At 49.0% G+C, this 26963-nt stretch overlaps 1 protein-coding gene across 4 annotated transcripts in view; it reads right to left on the bottom strand.

Moving 5' to 3' along the window:
- The window catches only part of ARID5B (AT-rich interaction domain 5B), a 119144-nt gene extending 94201 nt beyond the window's left edge, over positions 1-24943 (bottom strand). Inside the window, exons 1-3 of one of the 4 annotated variants that reach the window (XM_054832185.1) lie at positions 24826-24943; positions 24357-24617; positions 11087-11312 (exon numbers count right to left, since the gene is read on the bottom strand). In XM_054832185.1, the coding sequence (XP_054688160.1) occupies positions 11087-11312; positions 24357-24617; positions 24826-24846 (508 nt within the window). In that variant the 5' untranslated portion in view covers positions 24847-24943. Of the gene's footprint in view, positions 1-11086; positions 11313-24356; positions 24679-24825 lie in introns of those variants that run through there. The other 3 variants (XM_054832187.1, XM_054832184.1, XM_054832186.1) reach the window with 3 other exon arrangements.
- Positions 24944-26963: the final 2020 nt, after the last annotated feature.

The raw sequence follows: 26963 nt of genomic DNA, 5'->3' as shown, positions 1-26963 counted from the left end.
AAAGCTTTTAATCTGGAAATACTTAGTGTGAAAGAAAAGTGGAGACTGTGGTTTTAAAATAATTAAAGAGAAAACACATGCATTAAGACCGCATTACATGCTGTCTACTGGGTTTGCCACGAGAGCTCACACAGATACTGCTAAGAATATCACATTAAAGTCACCAGTAATTAACTAAAACCAAATAATCAATAATCCTGTGACCTTGCTATAGCAAAACATGCATGAATCCAAGAGAGAAAGACAATGAAATAAACTGGGGGTGATCAAAGCAAATCCAGGCTCAGTGACTAGCTGGGCGAGGACCTACCACTGACATGTGTTACAGCCTAAAGTCACTTACAAGGCTGACAAGGAGCCCGTCTTGCTGATGACCACTTCACTGTTGTTATTTTTTTGGTCCTGAAATTATCTTCTCTTGGCTTCATCAACTGACAAGGATGGAAGGTCCAGGATGTATCTCAAGGATGTGATTCACCTGCTGATGTCAGGGGGCTAGTCTACCATGACACAAAAAGTAACACAGGAACCGTGTGGAAGGACATCAACCAAGCCACAGACCCTTCCCCCTGCGAATGCCACAAATGCCCTGGAAGGGTTGGATGTACAGCCAGGAGTGTAACTCTGCGAGAAGGATGAGCAGAAAGACTGCAGCTTGGTCAGTGGGAAGACCTCCTGCAATGCTAAGGAATGTGGAATTACTGAGCAGACTTGCTCTGCACTGCACTGAACATGCATATTTTGCCGATGACTTGCAAGGATGAGGCCAGTAACACTGTACAGCTGGCTGGGGGAAGCCGCTAGGAGAGGAAGGGGTCCTGCAGCTCTGGGGCTGTAACCCATCTAATATTGAGATGTGTGAGCCGACACTAAGTACCTGCGGAGACTCTGTCACTGCCCCAACTCCGGAAGGCAAGGGACACCAGGCTTAATTACAAATGGGTGACGTGGGACATGCTGAAAGCTGAACATGCTCTTGAATATCGCATCAGGTTCGGCCCCAGTTCCTAATTAACTGTTCTTATCAGGCACAGATCTGGTATCACAACAGCGAAGCCTCCTTTCGGTGGACGGGATGACAGTCCCAGCCTTCCCTGGGTATTTACAACAGGCTTTTAAAATGCATTAGCCTGCACTTTAAAGAAACCTGGGACCAGAACATCTGGGCTTTGGTTGCTTTGTTTCTCAGTAATAAGAAGTGAAAAAAATGATGCAGCTGTGGATAAAACGTTCAGGAACACAGCAGCTACCTTGTCATCCTTTACCTATTTTTCATTCACTAGCCTCATTCACAGGAGCAGAACGGGACATGAGGGAACTTAGAGGAGGAGGAGAGGGAACGTTTCCCACTTTTTTCTTAAATTACATTTTCGATTTGTTATAGGATCCTTGAATTGTACAACATGTGGGGATCTATTCCACTCATGACACACATGCATAACTCCCCTTGGCACTAATGGGAATGACGAACGTGTTGTCAGAGGAGAACTGCCCCCTAAAAATGCAGGAGCGTGGACAAGGTTGTAAATATATCTCAAGGTTCTGGTAACATTAGAAACCAGCCTAGCGTCTTTCTCATGGTTTATTATGATATCACCAAATCCCCTCTACGTATTTATAGCCTTGTAATTCACAATTATTCTGGGTCCATAAATGTTTTTGGCATCTGAATGTAGAACTGATACTATTATTTCACATATTATGGTACTGTCCGTGAATGCGAAATTTATTCCAGCGGAGACTCCTGGAGTTCATTCATCAGATATTTTATGCTACTGTTCTTTTAATGATTCATTTATCCTTAGTAATATTTGTATTCTGAAGTGTGGCGTCTCCAGCCGACAGCACAATGCTCTGCTGAATTATCTTTCTCTTTCACAGCATAACAAAGTAGAGCACAGTCAAATTGAAGATGGCCTTTAGTACACTGTCAGAACAATACTGCTTACCAAGCATATCCAGACACATTTCTCAAACCACATGTAATGGTCTGGCTGCCAACATGCTCATAAAGTCATTAACCGGCATCTTAAAATGAGGGTGTGATACATATATTTAAATGTTTAGGAAAATCAAATGTGTGCTCTTCTAGAAGCTTATTTTGAATTTCAGCTTCTGCATGTATCAATTATGCAGCAGTGCGCAGATGTAAAAATTCACCTTGATTTTTCACAAGCTGCTGAAATATATTCCTGCTAAAATAATACACAATATCTATCACTAACAAAAGCTTCTTTATGGCCTTAAGTATTTGTCCTTCACAATGTAACAGAGCAAGAGAGACCCAAGCTGAAGGTTTACAGTGCTGAGGATTCATTTTTACAAGCAAATTATTATTAGCAGTAAAATTAAGGAGGAACTTATTTTACATGCTACAGACTTTACTAAATGAAGTAAATAAAGCTTGTGCCACAACGCTCTCCAATACAAAACCTACCTGGCAAGTTACAATTCATGCTGTTACATTTTTTAAATATACGCTTTCTCTGTCACCCAGTCCCACAAACTGCACTCCAATTTATACATATACTAGATTTAACCCCTCCCTTCCCAAACACCCTCATCTATCAGTGGCGTCATCATGCAAAGATCACCAAGCCAGCAAAGAGAAGCATGAACCTCCTGTTGCTGAGGTCCCCACAAATGCCAACGTGGCCATTTGCTGGCATTACAGCCCCACGCAGCTTGAGGGGCAGCCCAGCTTTTGCTGCCTCTGTCCCAGCAAATGATTTTGTGAAAAGAGGAGAAAGGGGAGAAAAAGCAAGTCTCCTTCAATTTCAGATGCACAAAGGATGCTTTCTCTGACCAAACCCCATGGCACGAGACAGGTCATCTACAAGATGATGAATATTCTATCTCAGAGAACAAGCACTAGCCTTTCTGCAACACAGCAGTCAGAACTGGACTAAGTTACTTAGGAAGACAGATGATGACAGGCCAGGCACGTTGCAGTGTGCCTGTAAACAAAAGCACACTGCGACTTTCTGGGCACGGGAGTGATTAAGAGGCAACTTGGAAGAGCGACTTGGAAGGGAGGTACTGAATAAGCTGGGTCTGGCTTCTTTCCTCTCCCTCTGGAAGGGAACTGACACCCAGATCTGGCCATGGTGTCAACAGCACCCGCAGAAGAGCCTGAGCATCTTAGCACGGCAGCACAGGTCGCAAGCCAGAATGATTCATGAGCTGGTACAAAGACAGCTTCGACTTGATTAACGGAGCACTCGGAGTCAAAGATGACCGCAAGACTCCAAGTCCTGGGCTCCTGCAGTGCAGAATTACAACACAGGAAAGCAGCCATGCAGGAAAAAGAGGACATCCTCAGGGCCCACCCAACTATACCACAACATTATATAGGTGCTCAGTTTACAGATCTCAGTACTCAGCCAATTTTTGGCTGACTGCATGGAAAGGATACACTGCAGGAAAAAGGAGTCAATGATCTATGAGGGACCGACAGATCTAACCAGCAACCATGGCACACAGAGGAGACCGCTGATCACCTCCCTCCATGGCACTGGGCAAGGAAAGAGCAGGGACACAAAACAATAGACGTCCCAAACTGGGTCCCCCTGGGACCCAGAAACAATATGGGCAGGGACGGAAACTAGAGGGAAAGCTGGGGAGGAAAACAGCACCCTCTAAACCAAAAAGTTAAAAAAGAAAGAAAAAAAAAAAGCAGACATTGAGATAAAGTCAAATTCAGAACACAGCAGCACTGCACACGTTTTCAGTTACTGGAACAAAACCTCATGGTCAGTAAGAATTAAACACAAGATCCAACAGTGACTAGAAGGGAAAAAATCCTGGAGAGCAGACACATGTGGGTTATTACACAGCCTGGCAAGGTCAATCTCGGTGCTAAAAACAGACAAAAATAAAAAAAGCCGTCAAACATTTTTAAAGGGACACTGTCCTACACTGGCCGCTTTGACACCATCTCTGAATGGTCCTTACTTTTTATCTACTTATTTTGTAATTATGTAGGCTACTCCTGTTCCAACCAGAGGCTGCAACAAAACTCTTATTGATGGGGCAAACTGCTGTAACTTTGGCTTTAGGAGAACGTGGGGCAGTTCCCTCTAGCTTCACAAGGCAATAAAATTTAACTCTTCCTCCTCTCCTGTTTTGCAGCAGCGATTCCTTCCCTGATGCTTCTGAACAGACCAGCACTGCAGTTGCAAATGGCTGTGCTCTACACCAACGACAAAGTGCCCTGTCATACCAATACATAATTGAAAATGCTGACACAGTGACAACTGCTATCAGCACAATTCTGATAATCATGTTAGCTTGCTCCTGCTGCAGGAACTGCTGGGGGTGGGGAACAGGCACTGTGATTTAGGGGCTACCTAGAGAGAAGTTACGTGGGATTTTGTTTACATTTCTTGGCAGATCTTCTGCATTTCAAAGAACAAAATACCCACCTCCTCAATTCCCAGGGCAAAGCTACCACCCCCTTCTATAAGAGCTCAAAGGCAGGTCAAAGTTTGAGAAGAAATCCAAATTTTGTCTCTTTGATAAGGCACGCTTGAAGATTGAGATGTGTGGTATTAACACTCCTTTCAAGAGCCACAAATAGATTAGGCTCAACACAATCCAGTGGCGAATGAAAGGCTTCCATAGCCAGTGTTGCATAATAAAATGTTTTTGTCACCCCCATACACTTCCTCTGTAATGAAGTAGGCTGTCCCCTGAGAAAAGAAGAAATTAACAGTGCTTAAATCATCCCAGCATTGCTCAGGCAAACACGTGGCCTCAGGAAGGACCAGGTGGCTACAGACAACCTCCCCAGGACCCCGCCAACCCCTTCCCAGGGAGGCTGGGGAAGGTGCACAGGAGAGCAGCAGCGGCTCAAGAGAGAGGGACAAGTGAGGAGGGAGAGCCCCAAAATGCTACTGGAGATAGGGTTCCCTCCAGGAGCAAATATGTCATTATCACAGGATTATTGGGGATTATTGACCTAACAACAACATCACAGTTAAAAGGCAGTCAGCAACTAAAGCCAACAAGCATTAGTTATCTTAAACCAACTAGCTGACAAATAATAAAAATAAACATTTATCTTGCCCTCTTCACGCAAGGCCAGACAAAATTGTCTGTCTGCTCAGCACCTCAGGTTATCTCCAATTCCAAACATGTTAACGCTGAAGGTAAGCGGTAATTAAACCAAAAGAAGGTGTACAACCAAAGGAAGCCTTCCTGGTCCACGGCCTCTCTGAACAGCAATGCCAACAGTGCTGCTCCGCAGCCTGCCGGTGCTCTCGTTCTGCTGCAGCGGTGCTGGCGTGTGCTAGGAGCTGCACAACACAGAAGAAAATGCCAGGCCACAGTCCTTTTTCCCAAGGGAGCCGTCCTCCTCCATTCAGGCTCCACGGAGCACAACAGACAAGTCATGTAATAGCCTCATCTACGGCAAAAGAGCTGTTATGTGTTGGGCTGGTTAAAATGAGTTAGAGAGGTCACTCTGACCCACGATACAAAAAACCACATACGGTGCACAAGGGCAGAGAGGGGAAAATGGGATAATAGGACACTTACAGGAGCTTTATCAAGATCAAAATGGCATTCAGCTAGGGCAATGGGGACAGGAAGGCAGAAGGAAGAGGCAAAGAGTACAGACAAACAGAGAAGAAGGGGAGGGGAAGACAGTTAAAGGCATGACTTAGGCACAAAGTATCCCAAGTAGCTGTACTCTGAATAGCTAACAATTAGTTGGTCAGAAAATTATTGCATCAAGTTAAGCCAGGCGAGCCTGAACTCAGCAGCATGCGACAAACAATGAAAAAGGAGAGTCGGCATCAGTTCAGAAGTCACCGCAAGTGTCTGAGCACATTACAGCTGCAGATTATCAGTTTCGATAATATTATAGCTTGACTACATTATGACTTGATAACCTTCATCTGGAGAAGTCATGCCTGTTGCAAGGCCACTGGTAAGTGAAATCAGAAAGGCCATGCAGCAGCCCAGCGCCGGCTGGGGCTGAGCATGGTGGCTTCCTAGGCACTGAGGGGTCATCCTTGCTCTGCTTCTCCTCCCGAATTCACTGCAATCTGCTACAGATCAGCCAATTTATATGGCAACACAAGATCCGACAAGGAGCTGGGATCTCCCAGATGAAGCCATGCAAATTATGAGACTAGTAAAGAAGAGAAGGAAATGAGAGAGTGAGCCAGTCCTGCAGCATCCAGACCCTGCCCGGCAAGCTCTGCTGGAGGGTTCAAAAGAGCAAAGCAGGAAACAACCGTTGGAAAACCACCTATGGATTGGAAAAGGGTGACTGCTAAAATATAAACCTCAGCTAGCTGCAGTACTTGATTTTCCTGGATTTCACAGAGAACAAAGATCCAGATTCTACACCCCCAAGTGCATGACTGGGGAATGAAAGGCAGGACAGGACCGATTGCTAAATCTTCTTTGGGTTCCCCCTCACTGGACCCAAACAAAAAAGCAGTAACTGCAGCAAAAACCCCATCAGTAAGCACCAGAACTTGCTCATCCCCATTACTAACGCTGTTGGTGCAGGAACGGGAGTGCCCACAGCGCAGCAACCTCAACCACCCACCCTGGCACGATAAAAGACTGATAAAGGACGAATAAAGGAGTGGTAATGCCAGTTGGGGGACCAAACCCAGAGCTCTGCCACGACAGCCTCGTGAGCCAGAGGGATGCAGGTTGCCCGGCTGGGGCGGCAGTGGCTCCCACCTCTCCAGCCTGGCACAGGGACCATTTGTTCCTCGGCTAAACCCAGGCAGTGCTGCAGCCCAGCCTAACCCAAACCAACACAGCCGGTGAGCACTAAATTCAGTCATTTTCCCCTCAGTCTCTTCTCTCAATTTCAGCTCTGACTCCTCTATCTTTTATTTCTTTTTCTAAAGACACATTTAGAGATGAAACCATTCATAACTGCCTATCCACAGACAGTTTGTGGCAGCATAATTGACAATGAGTCTGCTGCAAAAATGAAAATGCTGTTTTAATAACCTTGGCCTAAAATACATTCTGTTGTATGCCTCAAAGGGTTTCAATAAAAAGTCAACCTGTAAAGACATATTTTCTTGGCTTAAACAACAATCCAAAGCATATAAATGTAGTCCAACTATAATGACATATTTATAGGCCAATAAAGCTTACACTGCAGCTTTCATACTTCACTTAAAGGAAGTCTGTAAGAAGCAGTGTTATATAAAATAATTTGAATTTTTTTTCGAACTATAGCCCAAGGAATACAAATATGCAACTTTGCCATATTTAACCGATAGTGTTTACATTGCTTGGTTGCTAAAAATTTTGTAAAATGAAATAATTCCTCATTTGGTGACTTCCCACTCGTTTACCAAATATGGGTATACAAGTCCATTTATTACAAAGAAAAATCCCCTAAATAATTCTAAAGACAAAAATAAATAACTAGCGGCCTTAGTAGTGAATGATTTAATCAGACCAATTCTTCTGGAAAAACAGGTTCTCATGTTCATTATGAATAATACATTCCTGAGCAACTCTATTTTTATATGCTGCATTGTTGTTACTCTTTATTTTTCTCAACATTTGAAAGAAATATTCAGAAAGCTATAAATAGTCTTAAGACCTAAACTGCTAGCATTCAATATTGACATATTTGTAGAAAAGCACAGAATGTATAACATAAATACCTCAAGAGGCAAAAGAAATAATTCTTAAAAATCATTTTTCAGGCTGAAATCTTGAAGCTCGCACAAAAAAATACCATTGCTAGATCTTTTATTTAATACAGTCCTAAGGAAAAGTTCTGCATAATTCACTAGTGATAAAAACAATGGCATTTTACAGAAAAAAAACCAGTTTCTGCAGCAAATATAGGCAAAGAGAAAAGAAAAAGAGAAAAAAGAGAAAAGAAAGAAGAAAAAAGAGGAAAAGAGAGAACAAAAAAGGAGACAGAACTTCTGAATTTGAATTAGGGTCAACTTTTAATTATAGATGCATGGTCTCTCCAGGTTGTGGATTAACCAGGTGCTGCCTTACTTTTGGCGACACGAGTGCCACAGAGCGTATGGTACAGGGGTATATGCTGCTCACACCAGGCCTCGCTTTGCCCGGTTATTGTTTAAAGCTGCCCTGCTCCTAACAGCGCTGTGTTTAATTAAGTGTGTTTGCACAGTGCCACTTCTGTGGTTCTGTATCAGCCATGTTTCCATTTCATCCAGGTTACCCCACCCTTCCCCACTCCTGGACAGTGTGTGAAAACTGATTTTGTTTCTTCTGTGAAGTTTTTTTGAGCTTTTTGGTAGGGATATAATTTCCTACTACCTTCTACAGCTTGGTTCAAAAACATCTAGTAGGAGAAATTTCAGAATCTACTCACTTTTATGGGATTTTTCTGCAATGGAAACATGCCGTTTCATAGGAGAAAAGTGGTCCAGGAGATCACCTTGTTTATCTAGGCCTTTTCAACACCCGGTTCAGCAACTTCCTCATCTACAGCCAGGGTTAAATGTCACAAGCGGACTCATGCATGGCCAGACAGACTAGCACAAGAAGGGATTTCTTCCCTTCAGATCCAAGTTCTGTACAAAGTGGTCTGCCCCGTCACAGCCACCCCACTCTGCCCTGTGGGGAAGCCCTCCGTGAAACATCCCCATGGGCATAGCACCAAGTACCTGATGAGGAGGGGACTGGTGCTGCGGTGGTGGGAAGTGGTGGATGTGCAGGAGATCACCTCTCCATTTGGGCTGATTAACCTTGCTAATATAGCTGTGCTGATGCTCTCACCTGAGGGACCTCTACATGACAGCACACCCCACTGCCTCACAGTTTACAACCCTATTTTAAGAGAAAAACTACCCCGTCCCATTGTGCTGGAGAAGTTATTGCCAGTAAATCTTTGATCACTGCAGCTGAGCGTTGCTCTGTTGGCAAGATGCTGAGTATTGGAAAAGGTCTGTGGGCACACGTCGTAACAGGCACTAAACCTGCCACTTTGACAGCAGAGAAGATACAACACCGGCAGCTCAAATCTCTGCGCCTTGGACACTGCACGTTATGCTACTGCCTTTGCCCACAACTAGGGATACGACAATTCCCAGAGCACGATGTCAACCTTGACCAACCACTCAGAATGAGAAGTAAATCATCTTCACCTGGTGGGTGTTAAACCTCCATCCCATCCCATAGTTAAGCCAAACACCTGAGCTCAAGGGTTGCCTACAGCACACAACCAAATAGGGCTGTTTCACAAGCAATGAAGATCACAGTTCTGAGTCCTTCTCAGATCCATGAAGCAAAATATACTTAAATTCTTGGGTCTTTCAAATAGGAAAAAATCATCTTAGTACTAGATTTAAGAAATTTCTTGGACTGCCTCTCATAAGCTAGATCAGTTGTCTATATCAACGTGCCTAATCAGCTATAGGTCTTCCTGAACCTTTTTTTCATTCCCATCAACCAGTCATGATGAAGATAAAGGCAATCATAATCAAACATTAATCAAAATACCCTTTTCTACTGGAGGAAAAAAAAAAAAAAAAGACCCAATAAGAAAGCCAGAGCCACCAACCGAAAATGAGCAACATCAGAATGTGGGTTATCAAAATTATACCATATAGTTTGCATTCCATAAGCGTTTTCAGTATAACCCCTACTTTCAAAGGCTTTAGGCTTAAAGATAATTTTCTTTGGCTCCTAGAGTAGATAATAGCAATTTCATAACTTACCACAAGGGTTTTTTTGTTTGTTAAAAACAAAACCAAGAAAACATTAACACACAAAAGTTCTGTCTGAAAAACATTAAGATTCTTTTGACACAACAAACAAATGCAAATAGACGTAGTGAGCAAAGAAGATGCCAGGGCAATAGCAGACAAAATTACTGCATGTAATTGTGAACCAGAAGAAACCACACAGTAACGCAAAGGAAACGAAAAAGAATTGCACGGGTTATTTTTTTTCCCTGGAGATGTAATGAAAAATCAGATCAACTTCCAATTGTACTTTAATCTTCCAACCTACATATCTAATGGTGAAACGCAAGATTGACAAAATCACTTCACCATTTGATAGGATCAGAAAAAACAAGATGCAGAAGATAAATCCTCCAAGACAGATCTTCAGCTTAGTGTAACTTGGCTTCAATGCCAACATAGTCGTGCCATTATAAAACTGAACTTGGCCCTGCATCTCCTGTTCACATAGGTACAAAAGCATTTCCTCACATGCATCAGCCTTAGCTTTTAATTTCTTACCTTTCCACCCATTACAACCTAAATTTGATGCTCTTCAAACTTGGAACATTTGTTAAAAGCTTGATACAGCAAAGAAACGTCCGTGGGATGCACTTCAAAATGCCACCTCTGACAGCTATTACGCATCCAACGTCCTAATACCGCAAACAGGCACGTTTACCAACAGGAGACTCATCTCCCTCGGACCCTGAACTCCCACCACAGTATTTAGAGGTGTAGGTGTCTGCGAGGTACAAAAGCAGCCCCAGAGCTGCCAGCCTGTCTGCAACCATCCAAGGTAGCAGAGCTACCATTTCCTACAGTAACATAAAGCTCACTAGGAAACACTGTAGAAGGCTACAGAAGGGATATCTATCTCCCTAACAAACAGGACACAAGGCTCACCTTATGGAGACAGGACAAGTGCCAAAAGCAGATGACAATGCTGCACTTTGGGAAGATGGGACACAAGGAGGGAAAGGCCTTTGCTTAACCCTGCCCGTTGGAGGAGGCCTTGGGAAGATGTCTCAGGCTCCTCTGCCCACAATGCACAGCTCTGACCTGAGCCCCAGGCCTGTAGAGCCCCAGGGAGAGCCTTTGACAATTACTTGTGCACGCATCTTCAGGGTTTGAGCCTAGCGCTCAGGGACGTGTCTACGGACCAGCCAGGTAGTTACCCCACAGAGTTACCCCACGCTAATCTTGAAGAAGCCTGCGATGAGGTCACCACCACCACCCATCCCGCTCAGGTATCTCATCACCACACCTCCGCCTGAAGCACAGACATACCTTTGGGAATCGGCGATGGCTTGGCAGGATCAGGTTCATCCGCCTTCGAAAGACGCTCACCCGCGGGCCCCTCCCCACGGGAGAAAGTAAGGGATACTCACCAAGGTCAGCCTTCTCCTTCAGGATGTCTTTGAAGTTCAAGCCACTGTTGAGCGTGGATTGTCTGTATCTCGTCAAGGCCTCCTTCTGCCCATTCTTCCCCACATCCATCGGCTTGACCGGCTCAGCCCGGAAACCACACTTCCACTTGGAGAAATCGGACTGTGCCCATTTTGCCAAGTCCTCAAGCTTCACAGTAACTTTCTCTGAAACAGCAATAACTTCATCCTGCAAGAAGCGGTCAAACGAGAATACGACATGTCATGCGGGGCTCCACGATGACAGATAAACCCGTAACGCCGCCCCCTGCCACCAGGCTATTGGAAAAGCCTATCTTGCTGTTGGCAGATTAATTTTTCTGTAATACAGAAAAGCTAGTACTTCATTTATTCCTCCTGCCACCTAAGTGGAAATTATTAGTTGTTTACTCGAAACAAATACACATGATCTAGAGACAATTTCTAGGACCGGAGCAATGATCCTAAAAGACATTTGAAATGCAGGTTGCCAAATCACATTCTATAACCCAAAGCCTTGAGGGAAAGTTTGTTTTTTAGGTGCAATTAGCTGCAAATGTAAAAATTCATGGCTGGATGACTAATGGTTATAGCTAGTCCTGAAATAAATGGACTAAGTAAATCTCAGATTCTTGGAACTCTGACTCACCAGAAAATTCCTCTGTTTATGGTACATTTTCCCTTGGCTTATACACAAATATTGAATTTAACTTTTGTCCTAAAAATTAAATAAAACTGTGATGTAATCCCAAAAGAAATACTACATAAATGTTATGTGCTTCCCACCAAAAGAAGCTTGCACATTCTCATGTTTCTTAAAACCTTTTTCAAGATCAGAATTGTAGTTTTTTTCCCCTTCTTAAACATACATTCTAAGAAAAGCACTTAAACTTAGTTTAGCCTCCAGAACATACACTCGAATTAAACAGCTCTAATTGCTGAATTTTATCCTTCCAGGAAACAATCAACTCCTCTCAGTCATGATGAATAAGCAGAATGTATTATAGCTGACTCCAGTGAGCAAGGGCTCAAGAAAGCCTCAAAAAATAAACAAACATACACACACATCCAGCAAGATACACTCCACATTTTTAGTTAAAACAGCAGAAATAATTTATGTTGTAATGAGAGCTGGCTGCACACCACACCTTCCACACCGCACATTTCTAGCGCTAAATAAGGTTACAGGTTCCTGAAATAAATAAACCAGAATCCAATTTTTCTCTCAAATAAACACAAGTATTTGCGAAAGGGAGAAAAATTCTTTTAGTTATTAAACAAAGAGAAAAGCATGATTGATTCTTTCTGTGTGTTTTTTTTTTCCCCCCGCTGAACACATTCCTCAGGAAATAAAATACTGCTCAATAGGGGAAGAAAAAAAAAAAAGCTTTATTGTGATAAGTTACACACAATACAAAACCTGAAGTATCTCTGGTAAAAAAAAAAACAAACAGATCTGATACTCCACTCTCCCTTATATAATACAAAATTGTTTTATAAGCAGGCACCTTCATTACATTTAGTGCAATAACAAATATTTGGTCAGAAATGAATGGCATGCTCATATGCTAAGCAACCTTGTAATAAAATCTTTTCCTTTATCATTGCACAGCATAAGAGCTTCCACCAAACAACAAACAATAATGGTGATGTTTTAAATCTCTGTTTATGACAAACGTCAATACTTTGTAAACAAGCGTTGGGTACTACAAAGTACAATTTCAATGGATGGTTTCACCCAATTTCATTACACCATCCACTCGAAATAAAAAAGCTGTAGTTGCTATGCATTTTATAGCTATTACATGGTGATTATTAAATGTCAGGATGGAAAAAAATGTAAAATACATATAAATATCAGCCTGCCTGCAGACAGTCTCAGCAGTTTCTGGGTGAAGTCCTCTTTTAGGATGTTGAATACCATCACCAGCTACTACACAATTTCTAATATTCCACACTAGAGAAATCTATTTAGCAGCCGTTTTAATAAAAACCTGACTTGGAGATCAGACGTGTTTTTGGGTAAAATATTATTTTCCAAATAGCTCTCATGATCAAATGATTATGATTTCAATTACTAGTTTCTTCATATCCTTTCCAAGAACTGGTATGACTAATTTTGGCTGGCATACAAAGTAAGCTGAGCAGACAATTTATTAACCAAAAGAAAAGTACAATCACTATTACATCATCAATGAATAAACTTGTTTTCGAGAATACAACCTTCACACACACGCACATGATGTGTACACAGGAAAAAAAAAAAAAAGGAAGAAAAAAAAGGGAAGAAAAAAAACCACCCTACTGTAACAAGGGGGAAGCAATGCCGGTGCACTTGCTGCCTCTGCCCAGGCTGCCACGAGGGGGGAACCGGAGAGGCAGGGGGAGAGGCGGCTTTCGGGGGGCAGGGGAGAGCACACCCTAGCCGCACGCTTTCTGTGGCAGCGGCATGGCCGTGGCCATGAAAACACAAAGTGTTTAGCATCCCCACACCCAAGCGAGGGGCCAGGAAATGTCATTGCGCGCTACCCTCAGCTCTTCACAAAATGGCACTGGGACTTAAAGTACAGCCATCGTGGTGCAAAGGGGCGCCCAGAACAGCACCACAGAAGGGCTCAGCACACAAGCGGACTGCACGAATACAAAATGTAACAGAAATTCAGGCTGTTACTGCGCCATGACAGAGGTTGTCGGCTGAACCACCCTCGCAGGCAGTTCTGGGTGACGGCCCTTGTCGGGGCCACCCCGTCACCCCTGCAGCGGCTGCGTCCCCAAGGGCACCCCGTCCCCATCACCCCTGCAGCAGCCAAGTCCCTCAGGGTGCCAGGCTGGCCCCCAAATCGGCTGGGATTGCCTGAGGAGGGCGGCTGACTGCAGGCTTGTGCTCATGGCTGCTAGGCTGGGCCTTGTACCACCACCGAGCAATGGCAGCACCCGCCTCACGGCTGTTGGGCCAAGGCAGCCCGTCTCGCACCTGTTGTGACTGCAGCTCCCCTGCCATCAAACCCCCACAAAATCCAGAGCTGTTCCTACCATTAAAGACACCGCTGTGGGGTTTGGGGTTGCCCCGAAGGAAGCGGGGCTGAGGCTGGGCACAGCACGCAGAGGCAACAGCCACAGGACGAGCCCCTGGTGCGGGCGGCAGCTCCTCTCCAGCGCCGGGAGCGCCCGGCCCTCCTCCGCACCAGCACCGGCCTCCTGTCCTCCCCTTGCACCGCCCGTGATCACCACAGGCCGAGTTCACTTTTTGCCAGAAAGCGGAAAAATGACCCCATGTATATATGTATTTCAAGGCCTGCCTTGGGTCATCCTGCCCTACGGAGTGGGACCGGGCAGACCTGCTCTCTCTCACTGCTCACTCTTTTAGCTCCCGCTCATCTTGGGCCCAGTTCAGAGGCAGCCAGCCACGTGCCCACACCGATCCCACCAGCGAAGGACCGCATCTCCAGATATGTTTTCACCTCAGCGCCTCATCACACAAACACCCTCAGGCAGCAAAACGTGGCGGGTAGCTTCAGCCCCCTCTGTCCGAGGAGCCCGAGCCACGGGCAGCTTCCAGAGCCGCTGTCCTCCCCACATCTCGGCAGTTTGCTAACACAAGAGGTCATCTGCCCCGACGCCACCCAAACAGAGGTCACCCAACTATTTCATCAGCTCTGGGATTTCGATGCACCTTGCCAAGCTTTCACACATCCTTAAGCAACCTTTCCAAGCGCTCAGACCCAAACTAGGAGTCGTGAGGTGTTCTTGATTTTTGTTTTGTTTTTTTTTTTTTTCAGAGCAGCAGGTGACAAAAGGGTCTCTTTCCTTTTTTTGTTAAGCAAAAATGTCCCACGGCCCTGTGTCACAACAGAAGTTGCTTTGGGACCTGCAGGGCTCTGCCAGCCGGAGGAGCCCCTGTCACCATTCGGCATCAACCGCTGTGCACCTACTGCCGCAGCCCTTCCACAGAAACCCTTTCAACGACGTGACAAAGGAATACAGATGTTGAATAAATAAAAACCAGGTACACGGTGACACATGACTAACAAACCGTTAGAAGATTAAAGAAATCTGCTGTATAACCTTCATGTCATTCATAATTATATCTCTGTGTAAACATGAAAAACCACCCACGTTGCAGACAGTGCGTATATATATCTATACAAAAATGAACTCATCGTGTATTAGCTATGCTCTGAAGTGATATGTTTATGAAGTCTCCATTACGCGGTTAAGTCTTTAATTGCAATTTTTTCCTGCTACAGCAAGATGAGGTTTGCTGGAGGAAACAGCCAGCGCCGATTTCAGCTCTGCTCAGGAATGAGACTTATCTCAGATGCACCTTTTCGGACGCTGATCGACCAATGGCAATGCTTTTCCCAGCCACGAAGTTGCCTAAATCTTAGAAATAAGTACTGACTATAAAAAGAGGCACTTTTTCTTCTGTTTCTATAAAAGTGGATATCTAGCCAGCCTGTAATTTTAGCACATCTTACAAGACTCCTGAGCAAAGCACGATACTTTAACCTATCGAGTGGGAAATGGGGAGATGGTTAAGATAGATGGTGATACAAACCCTTCTCATCCCTCTCTTGTTTTTTAAGAGCGTATCAGATTTGCATTCTCAGAGAAGTCATCCAGGGAGAAGGGGACAGTATCTTCAAGAGCCGTTATGCTTAAATATTATGTCACTGTTGTCTAAGCAACCATCACAGCCTCCTGAAAGCACAGAATGCTATATTGCCTGACTCAGCAGATGGTTGAAATACTTACATTCAGGGAAAGAGGTCAGGTAGTTAGACTAGTTTAAAGCAGATAATTATTTTTTAGAAGAAATATTAACTCTTACAAGGCAGGGAGTCACAGGGCAGCACAGGGAGGTCGTACATCTTGATTGCACACCCGCATACGGTACGTCACAACTCCTCACTCATTGCCAATAACTAGGAAAGATTTATATTTTAGAGACGCCGAGGCAGCCTTAAAAGAATTACGGCGACTGAGATATCTCAAAATTTTGACGTGCTGAGACTGTTTTCACTCCAGTGCTTCCAGAGGTCATTTAAGGAATTCTGGAGGGCACGAGCGAGTCGAACACCTGCTTGGCTGTCTCCTAACATCAAATATGTGGCCTAGAGAGAAACAGGAGATGTACTGTAAAAACTCTTGCCGATAATTACAGGAGACACCGCGTGTCATTTATCTGATCGGTACAATTTGCATTAGAAAACATCTTCAAGCCTTTTTACCGAAACCTTTAGCACGGTAGATAGCTGGGGATGCATATTTTACAACCCAGTACATTGCTGATGAAAACACATTTATCCATGGGAGCAAAAAATACAGCATGACTCTTACGGACTGCATTCACCGAGGATAATAGAACTGCATATTTCATTTGGGCATAAAGGCCTCTATTATTCTGGACTTTTTTTACATCCCATGTTTTTGGGAATTTTTTGTGATTTAGGTACCTTGTGCAACAACGCAGCTCTTGCCCTAGGAATCCGGTTCCCTGCTCTAGATCCCTTTGAGGAATGGAAGGTCATGTTGCAGAGGTGGAGAACGGACAGAGGGGGCTTATTTCCAAATGCATTTACCTGGGTGTTTGAGGAAAGTACCGTCACCCTTACTTGACAGCATAGTCAAACCAAAAGGTCCTGTTAGCAGAGTCTACAGTCCAGAGCTCTTCTCTGCCATACAGATGCTACCAGGGCTTTGGGACAGCGGTGGAAACCAGGTCATCTCAATTCAGCCCCAACCCACTTGCCAAAAGTCACCGAGGAACCTGAACTCAGGTCTCCAGAGTAATCTCCTAGAGCAGCACTTCACCCAAGCTTTCCTCCAGGAACCATGCTCAGCCCTAAGGGGCAGGGAACGTTTGTACAGCACTGCTTTGCTCTCAGAGACTTTCTCCAGAGTAAGAAGGCCCTGCAGTCAACTGGGCATATATACGGGGTTTTTTTAAGACTGCAGGATCACAGACTAGCTAAAAAACGGTGGCTGCATCATAGAAAAGGTCTGGCTCTGGGAAGCGCCCTGTTCAAGAGGCTCCAGCGCTTGGCACGGGCAGGGGCAGCTTTGTTTTCCCCTTTCCCTGCCCTGAGTGCCTCACTTGGTGCCGTCTCCTCGTGCATCCCCCAGCCCAGACACGGAGGTGTCCCGAAGGATGCACGGAGCAGAACTGACCGCGGGGGTCTGGCCCTGCAATGCTCCCCAGAGACGCCAGCGTGCAGGGACCTACAGAGACCACCGCTCTCCAGCCGTGAACCTACAGGGAGAGCCTTGAGAATGGAAACACGCACAGCCCAGGAATTTACCTGGCGCAGGGAGAATTTTAAAGAGGCCAAGGCTGAACCTTTCATCTGTTAATCCTTCGCTAATTACTTTAAAGGACTATAATGATCTCGTTAAATTCAGGTGACAGGTATTTCCCCAGCCTACCACGCTATTTCCCCAGCCTAAGCACAGCCACGCATAGCTGTCTGAAACTCACACTGATGGAGCACGCTACGTCCCGACGCGTTCATCCTGTCTGCTGGGGTCCAAAACCCAAAAGAGGAGACCAAGGACAGAGGTGAAGCATGTGAAGTCCTGTGGTATTCGCTTTCCCTCGTATTAGCAAGCAGCTTTTTCCGCGTGGCTCAGTATTTCCAAAGCGAGACACGCAAAATGTCCTGGGGCAGGGCAGCACTGTGTTTTTGTAGGATGCTTTGTGGGATACTGGTACATCTGGGCCAGAAGCGGGGTGGAGATGGAGCGCACAGAGGGATGGCTGTGAGCAGCTTAACTTGACATTTCTACTGCAAGCCTCCTCCTTCATTTCTGGGGTGTTTTTTTCTCCCTCCTCCCGCTCCCGAGCAGAGGTTCAAATTGAATTTTCTATCTGTCATCGCAGATAGAAGTTCTGACCAAAGAGAAAATAGGCTTCAGTCAAAATGTTTTCCCATCAGATAGCTCACAGATCTCGAAGAGTTGTTTTAGTTTAGGCAAGTTGACAAGCAATTCATTCCTAATTTTGCCTACTACAGTTACAGTACAAAAAGCTTTCCTCGTAGATTACATAATTATATTTTTCTTAACAAGGAGTACATTGCATTAGCAGGTTTAAATTATGCAAGCTTATTCTTTTGTCTTTTGTTATATTGTGTTCTATTGTGCTGGTAAAACAATATGTGCTTTAATTAGCAAATATCTGTAAATAATTTACTTGCTTTTCATACAGCAGAACAATGGAGCCAATTTTCACATACATCCACTGAGCATGTCTAGGGGGTTTCTTGCCAGAACCTTCCATTGTTCGGTATCTGTATCAATCTGCCCATCATTAGCGGCTAACGTTCAACAACCCAGGAAGAAATTAAAGTTTTGGCCCCCGGGAGCAGCCCCAAGCCCCCCAAACCCGAGGCTACGCTTTGCAAAGAAAGATTAAAATATCCAGAAAATGAAAACAAACTCTTTTATTATCTATAACCCTGGCACCTTCGCATAGAAACATGGACGCCTGCCAAGCATTAAGGTCATTGGATTAACGCCATAAAATGCCAGTGTTCATCTGACCTTCTGACTGCGTTTTAGCTACAAAATAAAAAGCTCAACTTGATACGAGACTATGAATCACGCGAGCCTCTAGTCTCTGCAGGGTTAACGCTGGGTGTGAACCCACACTGCACACGCACGAACACACATACACACACAAAGAGAAAAGCTCTTAAATCAAGAGTGGATGACTGTTCGGAGACTTAAGGCATTGTTATTTTGAATGCGAATGAAAGGGCCAGAACAAGCATTGCAAGAATATTTCAATTATGTATTTCCCAGAACTACATCTCTGAGCAACTAATGCAAATATTGCTCCCATAGCAGTAGAACTTCTTCCCGAATAAATGCATATAAGAGCTTGAACCAGAACATACTTTCTGTATCATTCGCATATTGTTTGAATATTATTAAAAATGCAAAATCTATGTATGCGTTACTCTCCTGAGCAATACAGTAATTATGATTAAGGGACAAGCAGCACAAAAAGAGCCAATTTATCTTACTTGTGCTTAGGAATACTATTGTGTAACTAAGCAACTAAAGACAAAATATAGTCTAATTAATTCACTCCTATGCTTATTTAAAAGACACAATTAGAACATTTTTATTTTCCAGCCTGCACAGTATCTCAACATGCTTGAGGGTGTACCATGTGAGGCCTATTATTCTCCAAAGACAAGAGTTTAATGTTTAGTGCCACTGATCAGACTGGGAACAGCAACTCTGGAGAGCAGTGGGTGTATTTTATGGTCTGAATGCACTGGGAAGCAGGGGGAAGGGGGGGGGGGGTAGAAAAAAGAAGAAAAAGGAATCTGCCTTAAGTGACCAGATACGCCAGATTGCCAGCTAATGGCTAGCAACATGTGGCTTCTCTGAGTAATATCATTGCCCTCTCCTTCCTTTGCCAGCATATGCTACTGGTGGCGAGAGAGATAAAAATATACAGAGTGGATACGCAATTACCAAACCCATGATATTTTATGACAAATGCCATTTCTCTAACACTGCTATTACAGTGCGCCTGATTTCCAAAGCTGAATTAATTTGAGCAAGTGTACATTGGAGATTGATGCTATTAGCATGATTTTTAAAGCACCCTTTAATAACCATAATCTGCATGTTTGAAACGTGTTGTCATTACCAGTGTTGACAGATACGAGCATGAGGCACACACCGTGGAGACTAAAACGGGGCCGTTCTCATTTCAAATAATCTGTTTCTGTGCAAAGGGAATAGCACGTTTTTCAAGGGGGGTGGCAATAAACCACTAGCGGCGTAAAAACCCGCGCTCAGGCCAGCCTGTGCTACCTTTACAGGCTGGGGCAGGACCTCCGCACATGGAGAGCCCCTCGGAAACCAATCAGGCTTTTGAGGGATGCTGTGAGCATCTGTCCCGAAATGAAGAGAGAACAAACCCGCTGCCTCCCTTAACTTTCTGGAAGAATCTCTTCTGCAACTCTCAATGACATATATTTATGGAGTGACTTTTTTTTCTTTTTTTTTTTTTCCTTCCCCCAATTAGTCTGAAAATGCAAAACAGTGCTAGGGAAATAATTACAGGAAACTAGCTCTCTCCTCTCCTCTGTATGAGCAACGCTTACTCATGTAAATTACTTGCATGAGTAAGGATTATTTGCAAGGCGAAAAGCATTGCATCAGATCCCCAGTTTGGGAGAAGAGATGAAATCAACACGAGTTCGTAGTAAACTTAGCTCCTGATGAATGAACCAAAGGCTGATCCCCACCGAGAGTCCAGCCTCAGCAGAAACAGCATTCGCCACGACACAGGGCAACGCAGGGAACGTCACACCACGCAAAGTAAATTAATTGCTTATTTGAGGTTTTTTAGGAATTGTACACATCGCATCAAATATCATCCCTGGATTTAACGAGCCCCAGCTTTGATATATATTTTTAAGCCCAGCCTAATTAATGCCAACACCTTTAAAAACATGAAAATACAAGGCACTAACAAGCATTTTGCTCTAAAACTGCTTCTGCAAAGGTCAGTGGTTCCATAGCCCCACGCTACCCCTCGGAGCAGAGAGGAGTAAATGAGCTGGAGGAGGATTCGGCCAGGACCCCGTGGGCTGCAGGGCTCGGGGGCTGAGCCCACCTCACACCCCCTGAGCACCGTGGGCCCAGAGCACTGCGCGAGGGGACTGGGCAGGGCATCTACTTCTCACAGCACCGGAAAAGCTGGGGGGCTGCTTTCCACGCGCACCCCGTGAAGCTGTTTCAAGCACGACAGCGTGCTCTTACAGCCGCTCCCTCCGGACCTTCGCAGCCCCCTGAGCACTCTCCTCCGAGCCCTGCACGAGGCACCTGCCGTCACAGAGCTCTTCCCTTTCCACGCGGGAGGCGACGGAGGGACCACACTGGCCCAGGAGCGGCCGAGAAAACCAGGGCAAGGTGGTGATTTGCTCTGGCAAAACAGACGCTTTCCTCATTTACACGGTGGCCCTCCCAGAAACAGAGGACAGGCACTTTGTCCCCACTGGAGGGAAGGGGAAGAAGGCTGCTCCCACTCTCCGACCAGCGCTGCACCTGCTGCAGTTTTGGGCTTGATGGCGAGGTGAGAGGCAGCACACCTGGGCCCCTGTCTTTTTAAAGCAGCAACAAAGTTTTCAGCGAAGTAGAGCAAAACTCTTCTAGCTCACCTAACAGTGTCCCCAACGGCACCATCGCTCTCACAAAAATATCTCCGCTGCTCTTGCGCAGCAAGACCGCTGGTCCGAACCTGATGCCGGAGCTGGTCCCAGCCTCTCCACGCACGCTGCTCCGGGATGCGATGAGCATCGGGGGCAAGGAGCGCTGGTACCTGCGGCGCACGACCGGCCCCATCCCACGTCTGCCATCCACTGAGACTCCCTGGGAAGCAATCTCCGGCTGCCTCCTGGGGACGAAGGAGAGTTTCTCCGCTGTGCTTACGGGGATGCTCAGCCTCAGGCAGAGGGAGGGGTACCTCGGTGGAAGCACACCTGGGCTTGAACCCTTCGCTGGGTCTGGGCCCCAGCGTGTGGAAACATCCAGTTTTAGCAGCAGTCAGGGTTATATTTAAGTCTGGATGATGAATTCAACTAGCTATAAAAAGGCTTATATTTACACTTATCGCTGATTAGCTCAAACATTTGGCAATCAGATAAAATACGCCATCAGAAATTTCTGAGTAACAGAGGCATTACATACCTCCTCGCAGCCACTAGCTGAATATTGTCATAATGTCAATGCTGCTATTATGGAAAACAGGCAGCGAGCTGCTTCTATTAATCGTGCCGCTAGCGCAGGTAGCTGCTCGCAACTATGCCTAAATCTCCAGTGGGCTCGATCGCAAGCCTGCGATTTGACCGCTCGCTCCTCTCACCAACAATTTTATTGCCAGCGAGCGCCCCCGTTGCCCTTTGCCTCGGACACCGCAGATTTGCAATACGTGTTGAAGCACCGGTTACTTCATCCCTGCTCCCTGGGTGCAAGACGAGGTGTTTTACCCCCTTGGCAGTCCCACGCCACGAATAAGGTCTACCCTGATGGCTGTAAGCCGCCTCTGACTTGAGAGCAGCATCTCCTCCCGCAGAAGGAGCCCAGCCCGGAGTTAGGAAGCCTCGCGACCCCAGAGGCAGCCCTGCCACCGCTTTGGGGACAGATACGGATGTCATTTACATCAGGGACCGTGACCGCGGGGTAGTTAGGTGAAAGAGCCGCCCTGCGCGCCGGTGAAGCCGATTACCCCCCGACGGCGCTTCGCAACGCGCCCGCCGGCACCCGGCCTTTTGTCTCTCGGCTGCCTGTGCGTCCCTGAGCGGAATTCGGATCGCTCCAAACTATTAAAAATCGATAATAAAAAAATCATTCCGATGTCTATAAACAAGTTAATGGAGTAAGTGAAAACAAAGTACATTTCTTAATGGGAGTGTTATGTTGCCCTCTCTAGGCCCTGGCTCTCAGTGCCGGTTTCTGTAGGCTCCCTGCCAGAGAAGTATCACTCAGAGCTGTTGCTGTTGCTGCTGCTGCTGCTGCTACTCTGCTAATGAATGACTAACTTAGGCCAGAGGGGAAATGACATCACCGGGGTGTAAAACACAACTGCATTAGGAAACTTTTTACCTGCTTTACATTTGTCATAATTATTCTACACAATACGACCGGCATTTGCATAATTTCAAGGCGTGCCATTATCTTAAATGAAAATTGTTTTCATATGGTTGAATAATGCAGAATGACATCAGTTAAAGCCCCAATGAAATGCACAAGTATAATCACACGGCTAATTACTAGCGGTGTTTGCATGTAAAAATAAATAAAACTGTGCATATTATTAGGAAGGTACACGCAGCTGAGAACTCTCGTACCAGAGCAGCGTTTTACTCGTAATGGTAGGATTAATTTTCTCTGATGTTCCTACCACAGTAACATGAGCTGATCATTAAGGCGTATTAAAATGATTTGTGTCCCTTTCCCCACCCCCCCTCCCTTCCAAATATCTTTCATTTTACACACACACACGCACACGAGACACACACAGGCACAGTTTTAAATAGTCACCACGGGCAATTTCAGAGCATCCATTGCTCACTGTCATCTCCCTGATTCTTAGGAAAAGGCTCCCTTATCTCAGTGGCACGCACAGAAAATTAAAGTGAAGAGGTGGCAGCGAGCGAAGGTGGCTCTGAAACGCGTCTCGATTGCGTACGCATGTGTACGGGTACACGGCTACGTCGGCACCTATAGCCACACGTGCCTCCGAAAGCAGCCCCTGTGGACAGCCGCCCCTCGTCGTACCTACACCCCCCCCCCCCCGGCACCTCCAACAGAAGTTCCCCCAAAACACCTCGTGTCCCCCCCCTCCGCCCGGTTTCCAGCCCCTCGCGGGGACCCTCCCCATCCCTGGCAGCCCTTTCTGGGTACCTCATCCTTCCCCCTCCCCAGACCACGGACCGCGCTGGAGCAATACATTTGAAAAGCAAATTAGGGGAGAGAGCGGGGATGATGGGGAGGGGGGGGGAGGCGAAGGGGCGGCCCGGGGCGGGGAGGGGGGGCGCAACCTGCGCGGCTCCGCGGCCCCATCCCGGGCGGTGCGGGGCGGTGCGGGGCGGGCGCGGAGCCGCGGCGGGGCTGCGCGGGCGCCGGCGGTAGGTGCCGGTGCGCAGCGTCTTTGCGCCGGCCGCACGGCGGCTCCGAAATACGCCCAGGCATATCTGCAAGTTATTTGAATGTATTATTCCCGTACCTGTCATTTATCACTTTATTCAACACGTCCCTGCCAGCTCAATAGCTTTTGATCTCCCTCAGCCTCCATTTCGTAATTTCCGCCCTCTTAAACATATCGAATACTAAAAAAAAAAAAAGCCCCGAACAATATCGAAATCCCCCCCAACGTTCCCCCCCCCCCCCTTTTCTGTCTGTTTTAGGGTTGATTTTTCTTTTTTTTTCTTTTTTTTTGTTAACGAAGCCGGAGAAGGGCAGGGCGAGCCCCGCCCGCACTTCGCTGCCCGCCGGGCCGGGGGCGCCCCGCACCCCGACACCCCCCCCCCCCGCCCGCACAAGTTCCCGGGCAGCGCGCACCGGTGCGCCCCGACGGCACGGCGCGGCCCCTCCGCGCTGCCCCGCCACGCACAGCGGGGAGGGGGGACGCGGGTGGGGAGGGGGGAGCAGGGGGGTATCTGAGCCCGGGCATGCAGGTGGGGAACGGGCGCGGAGCGGGGGGGGGGGGGGCCGGCGCTGCGTTTACCACCTCGCCATGGTCACTGGTCCTGCCCTGGGGGGTGTCCTCGGGGAGAAAATAAAGTTTGGCGCTGGAGAGAAGTTGCCGGCTGGTGCGCTCCTCCCAGAGCAGCTGCAGCTCCGCGATGCAGGCGGGCTCCTCCGCGCGGCACCGCACGAAGAAGAAGTCGCCGAGGGAGAGGACCCGCGCCCGGCCGCCGCCACGGCGCTGGAAGCGGAACGCCCTGTAGAAGACGTAGGGGCCGTGCGAGCCGCACGGGGCGCCGACCCACTGCGGGGAACAACAACACGGCAGCGGCATCAGCGCCGGCTCCGCGCCGCGCCGCGCAGCGCCGCGCAGGGAGGAGGGAGGGCGGGCGGGCGGAGGGCGGGAGGGCGGTGGGGAGGGGAGGGGAGGGGGCGCGCAGCGGCGCGGAGGCTCCGCGGCGGCGGGGGCGGGGCGCGCGGGGCGCGCGGGGCGGCGCGGGGCGGCGCGGTACCTGCAGTGCGCTGCGCTCCATCGCGGCTCCGGCGTGATTGAACTCAACATTCTCCCAAACTTGTTGGCGTGAATGGAGCCCGGCAGGTCCTGGCAGGGCAAAGCCGGCCCCGCCGCCCACCGCCCCCCGCCGCCGCCGCCCCCGCGCCGCCCCGCCGCCGCCGCCGTCCCCCGCCCCGCCGCGTGCGGCGACGCCCCCCCCCGACGCCCGCCCCCCGCCCCGACGCCCCGCCGACGCCCCGCCGCGCCCCGCCGACGCCGACGCCCGACGCCGGCCGGCCCCCCGACGCTCGCCCCGGCCCGGCAAAAATACCGCGGGGCGGCGGCGGGGCCCGGGGGGGCGGCGCGGGGGCAGCGGGGCGGCGGCGGGGGCCCTCGCGGCGCCCGGCAATTTTTGGGGGGCCGAAACGGCGGGCGGGCGCGCTGCGGATCTGACAGGACCTGCCTGTATATGTCTAATATAAAGACCATTTCCTGCGGCGCGAGGGGCGCTGCTCGTCCCCGCGCGCGCCCGGCGGGGCCGCCGCGCTCCCACCGCCGGGCCCTGCGGAGAGGCGCGGAGAGCGGGGGGGGGGGGCTGCCCGCCCGACCGCCCCCTCCCCTCCTTCCCTCCCTCCCGGTGGGCCCGGCCGGCCGCCCCGGGGGCCCCCTGAGTGCGGGCAGCTCGTCCTTAATTTATTTATCGTTTTTCCCGGGGAAAGGAGGAAAGTGGGTTATCGATTATATAAACACATCAATATTCATGCGCCGCCGCGCTGCGCGGAGAGACGCGGCTCGGCCGGGGGGGGGGGAATAAAAAGACACAACGAAAGCGGGGAGGGGGTGCGGGGAGGCGCGTCCCGCGGCGGCGGGGATGGGCGCGCTGCCTCCGCGCCTGCGGAGCGCTCAGCGGGACGTGCCGGCGTTGCGGAGCCGCCGGGCGCTGCCGGAGCCGCCACCGCAGGGTGGGGGGAGGGATAGCTCCGCGGGCGCGCAGGGGCGCGCGATAGCGGGCAGGACGGCTACGCGCCCCGCGGAGGGGAGCAGCCTCTCACCTGCGCCCCGCCCGCCCCCCCCCCCTCCCGGCGCCGCACGTCGGGGACAGACGCGGGCTCTGCGCGTCCCGCGGAGCCTCCGCGACCCCGCGGTAACGCGGGTAGCCCGGGGCGCCGCCGCGGAGCCGCGGGCGCGGATACCCCCGGCGGGGGGGGGGGGGAACGGGGACGGCCATCGCCGGCTCCGCGGGGGCAAGCGGCTGCGCCGGGGGGCTCGCTCCCGGCACCGCACCCGCGCAAGGGCCGCCCGCAGCGCCGGGCACGGAAAGTTTCCATCGGGGCCCCATGAGCTGCAGCCCCGCAGGTAAATGCCGCTACAACCGGCGACGGTGCGCGGCCCTCCGCGCCCGCGGAGCCCTCGCCCACCCCGGTCAGTGACGGGTGGGTCAGTTCGGGGGGCTTCTGCCCTTTCCCCCCTTTTCCGCGCCAGCGCAGACAACCGCGGCTCCGCGGGGCGGGGGGGGAGCTGTGCAAAGCGGCTCCGCGGGGACCTGCCTCCCCCCCCCCCCAAGACTGGCACTTTCTTCCCCTTTCTTTTGGCTTTTTCCCCCCCCCCAAGCCCTCCGCAGACCCCTGCTCCCGGAGGCAGACGGACACACTGGAAGCCGCCCCAGCGGGGCAGGTCCGGCCCTGCCGCCGCGAAACGGCGGGGACGGAAATAAATAAATAAACGACCGATTAATTAAATAAATAAAAATCCTTAATAATGACGACAGCGGTGACGTCAGCCCTGCGTGCATCACGACACAGCGCGGCGCGGGGGACAGCAACAAGTGCGGGCGGCGGCGCCGCGGCCGGGGCGACCCCTGGCGCCCGCCCTCCGTACCGCGGGGCCGCCGCCGCCCCGGCTATAGCGCGGGCACCGCTGCTCGGGGGGCCGCAGCCCCGGTGAGCCCAGACACGTGGTGCTTTTCGTTACGTTTAGTGGAAAAAACGCGCTTTTTCAGGTCAGGAAACCACCCCCCGATTCACGTATGGCACATATGGCCAAACCGGCTCTGGTAAAGCAGAGCGTAAGATGCCAACGCGCTCTGGGTGCGGCCGGGCTGGGTGCGAGGGGCCGCCCCGCTGTGAGCCGTGGTGGGTGATTTTTGGAGACTGGGAG

This window comes from Grus americana, chromosome 7 (assembly GCF_028858705.1).
Source record: "Grus americana isolate bGruAme1 chromosome 7, bGruAme1.mat, whole genome shotgun sequence".
NCBI lineage: Eukaryota > Metazoa > Chordata > Aves > Gruiformes > Gruidae > Grus > Grus americana.
This window is presented reverse-complemented; position numbering and strand designations above follow the sequence as displayed.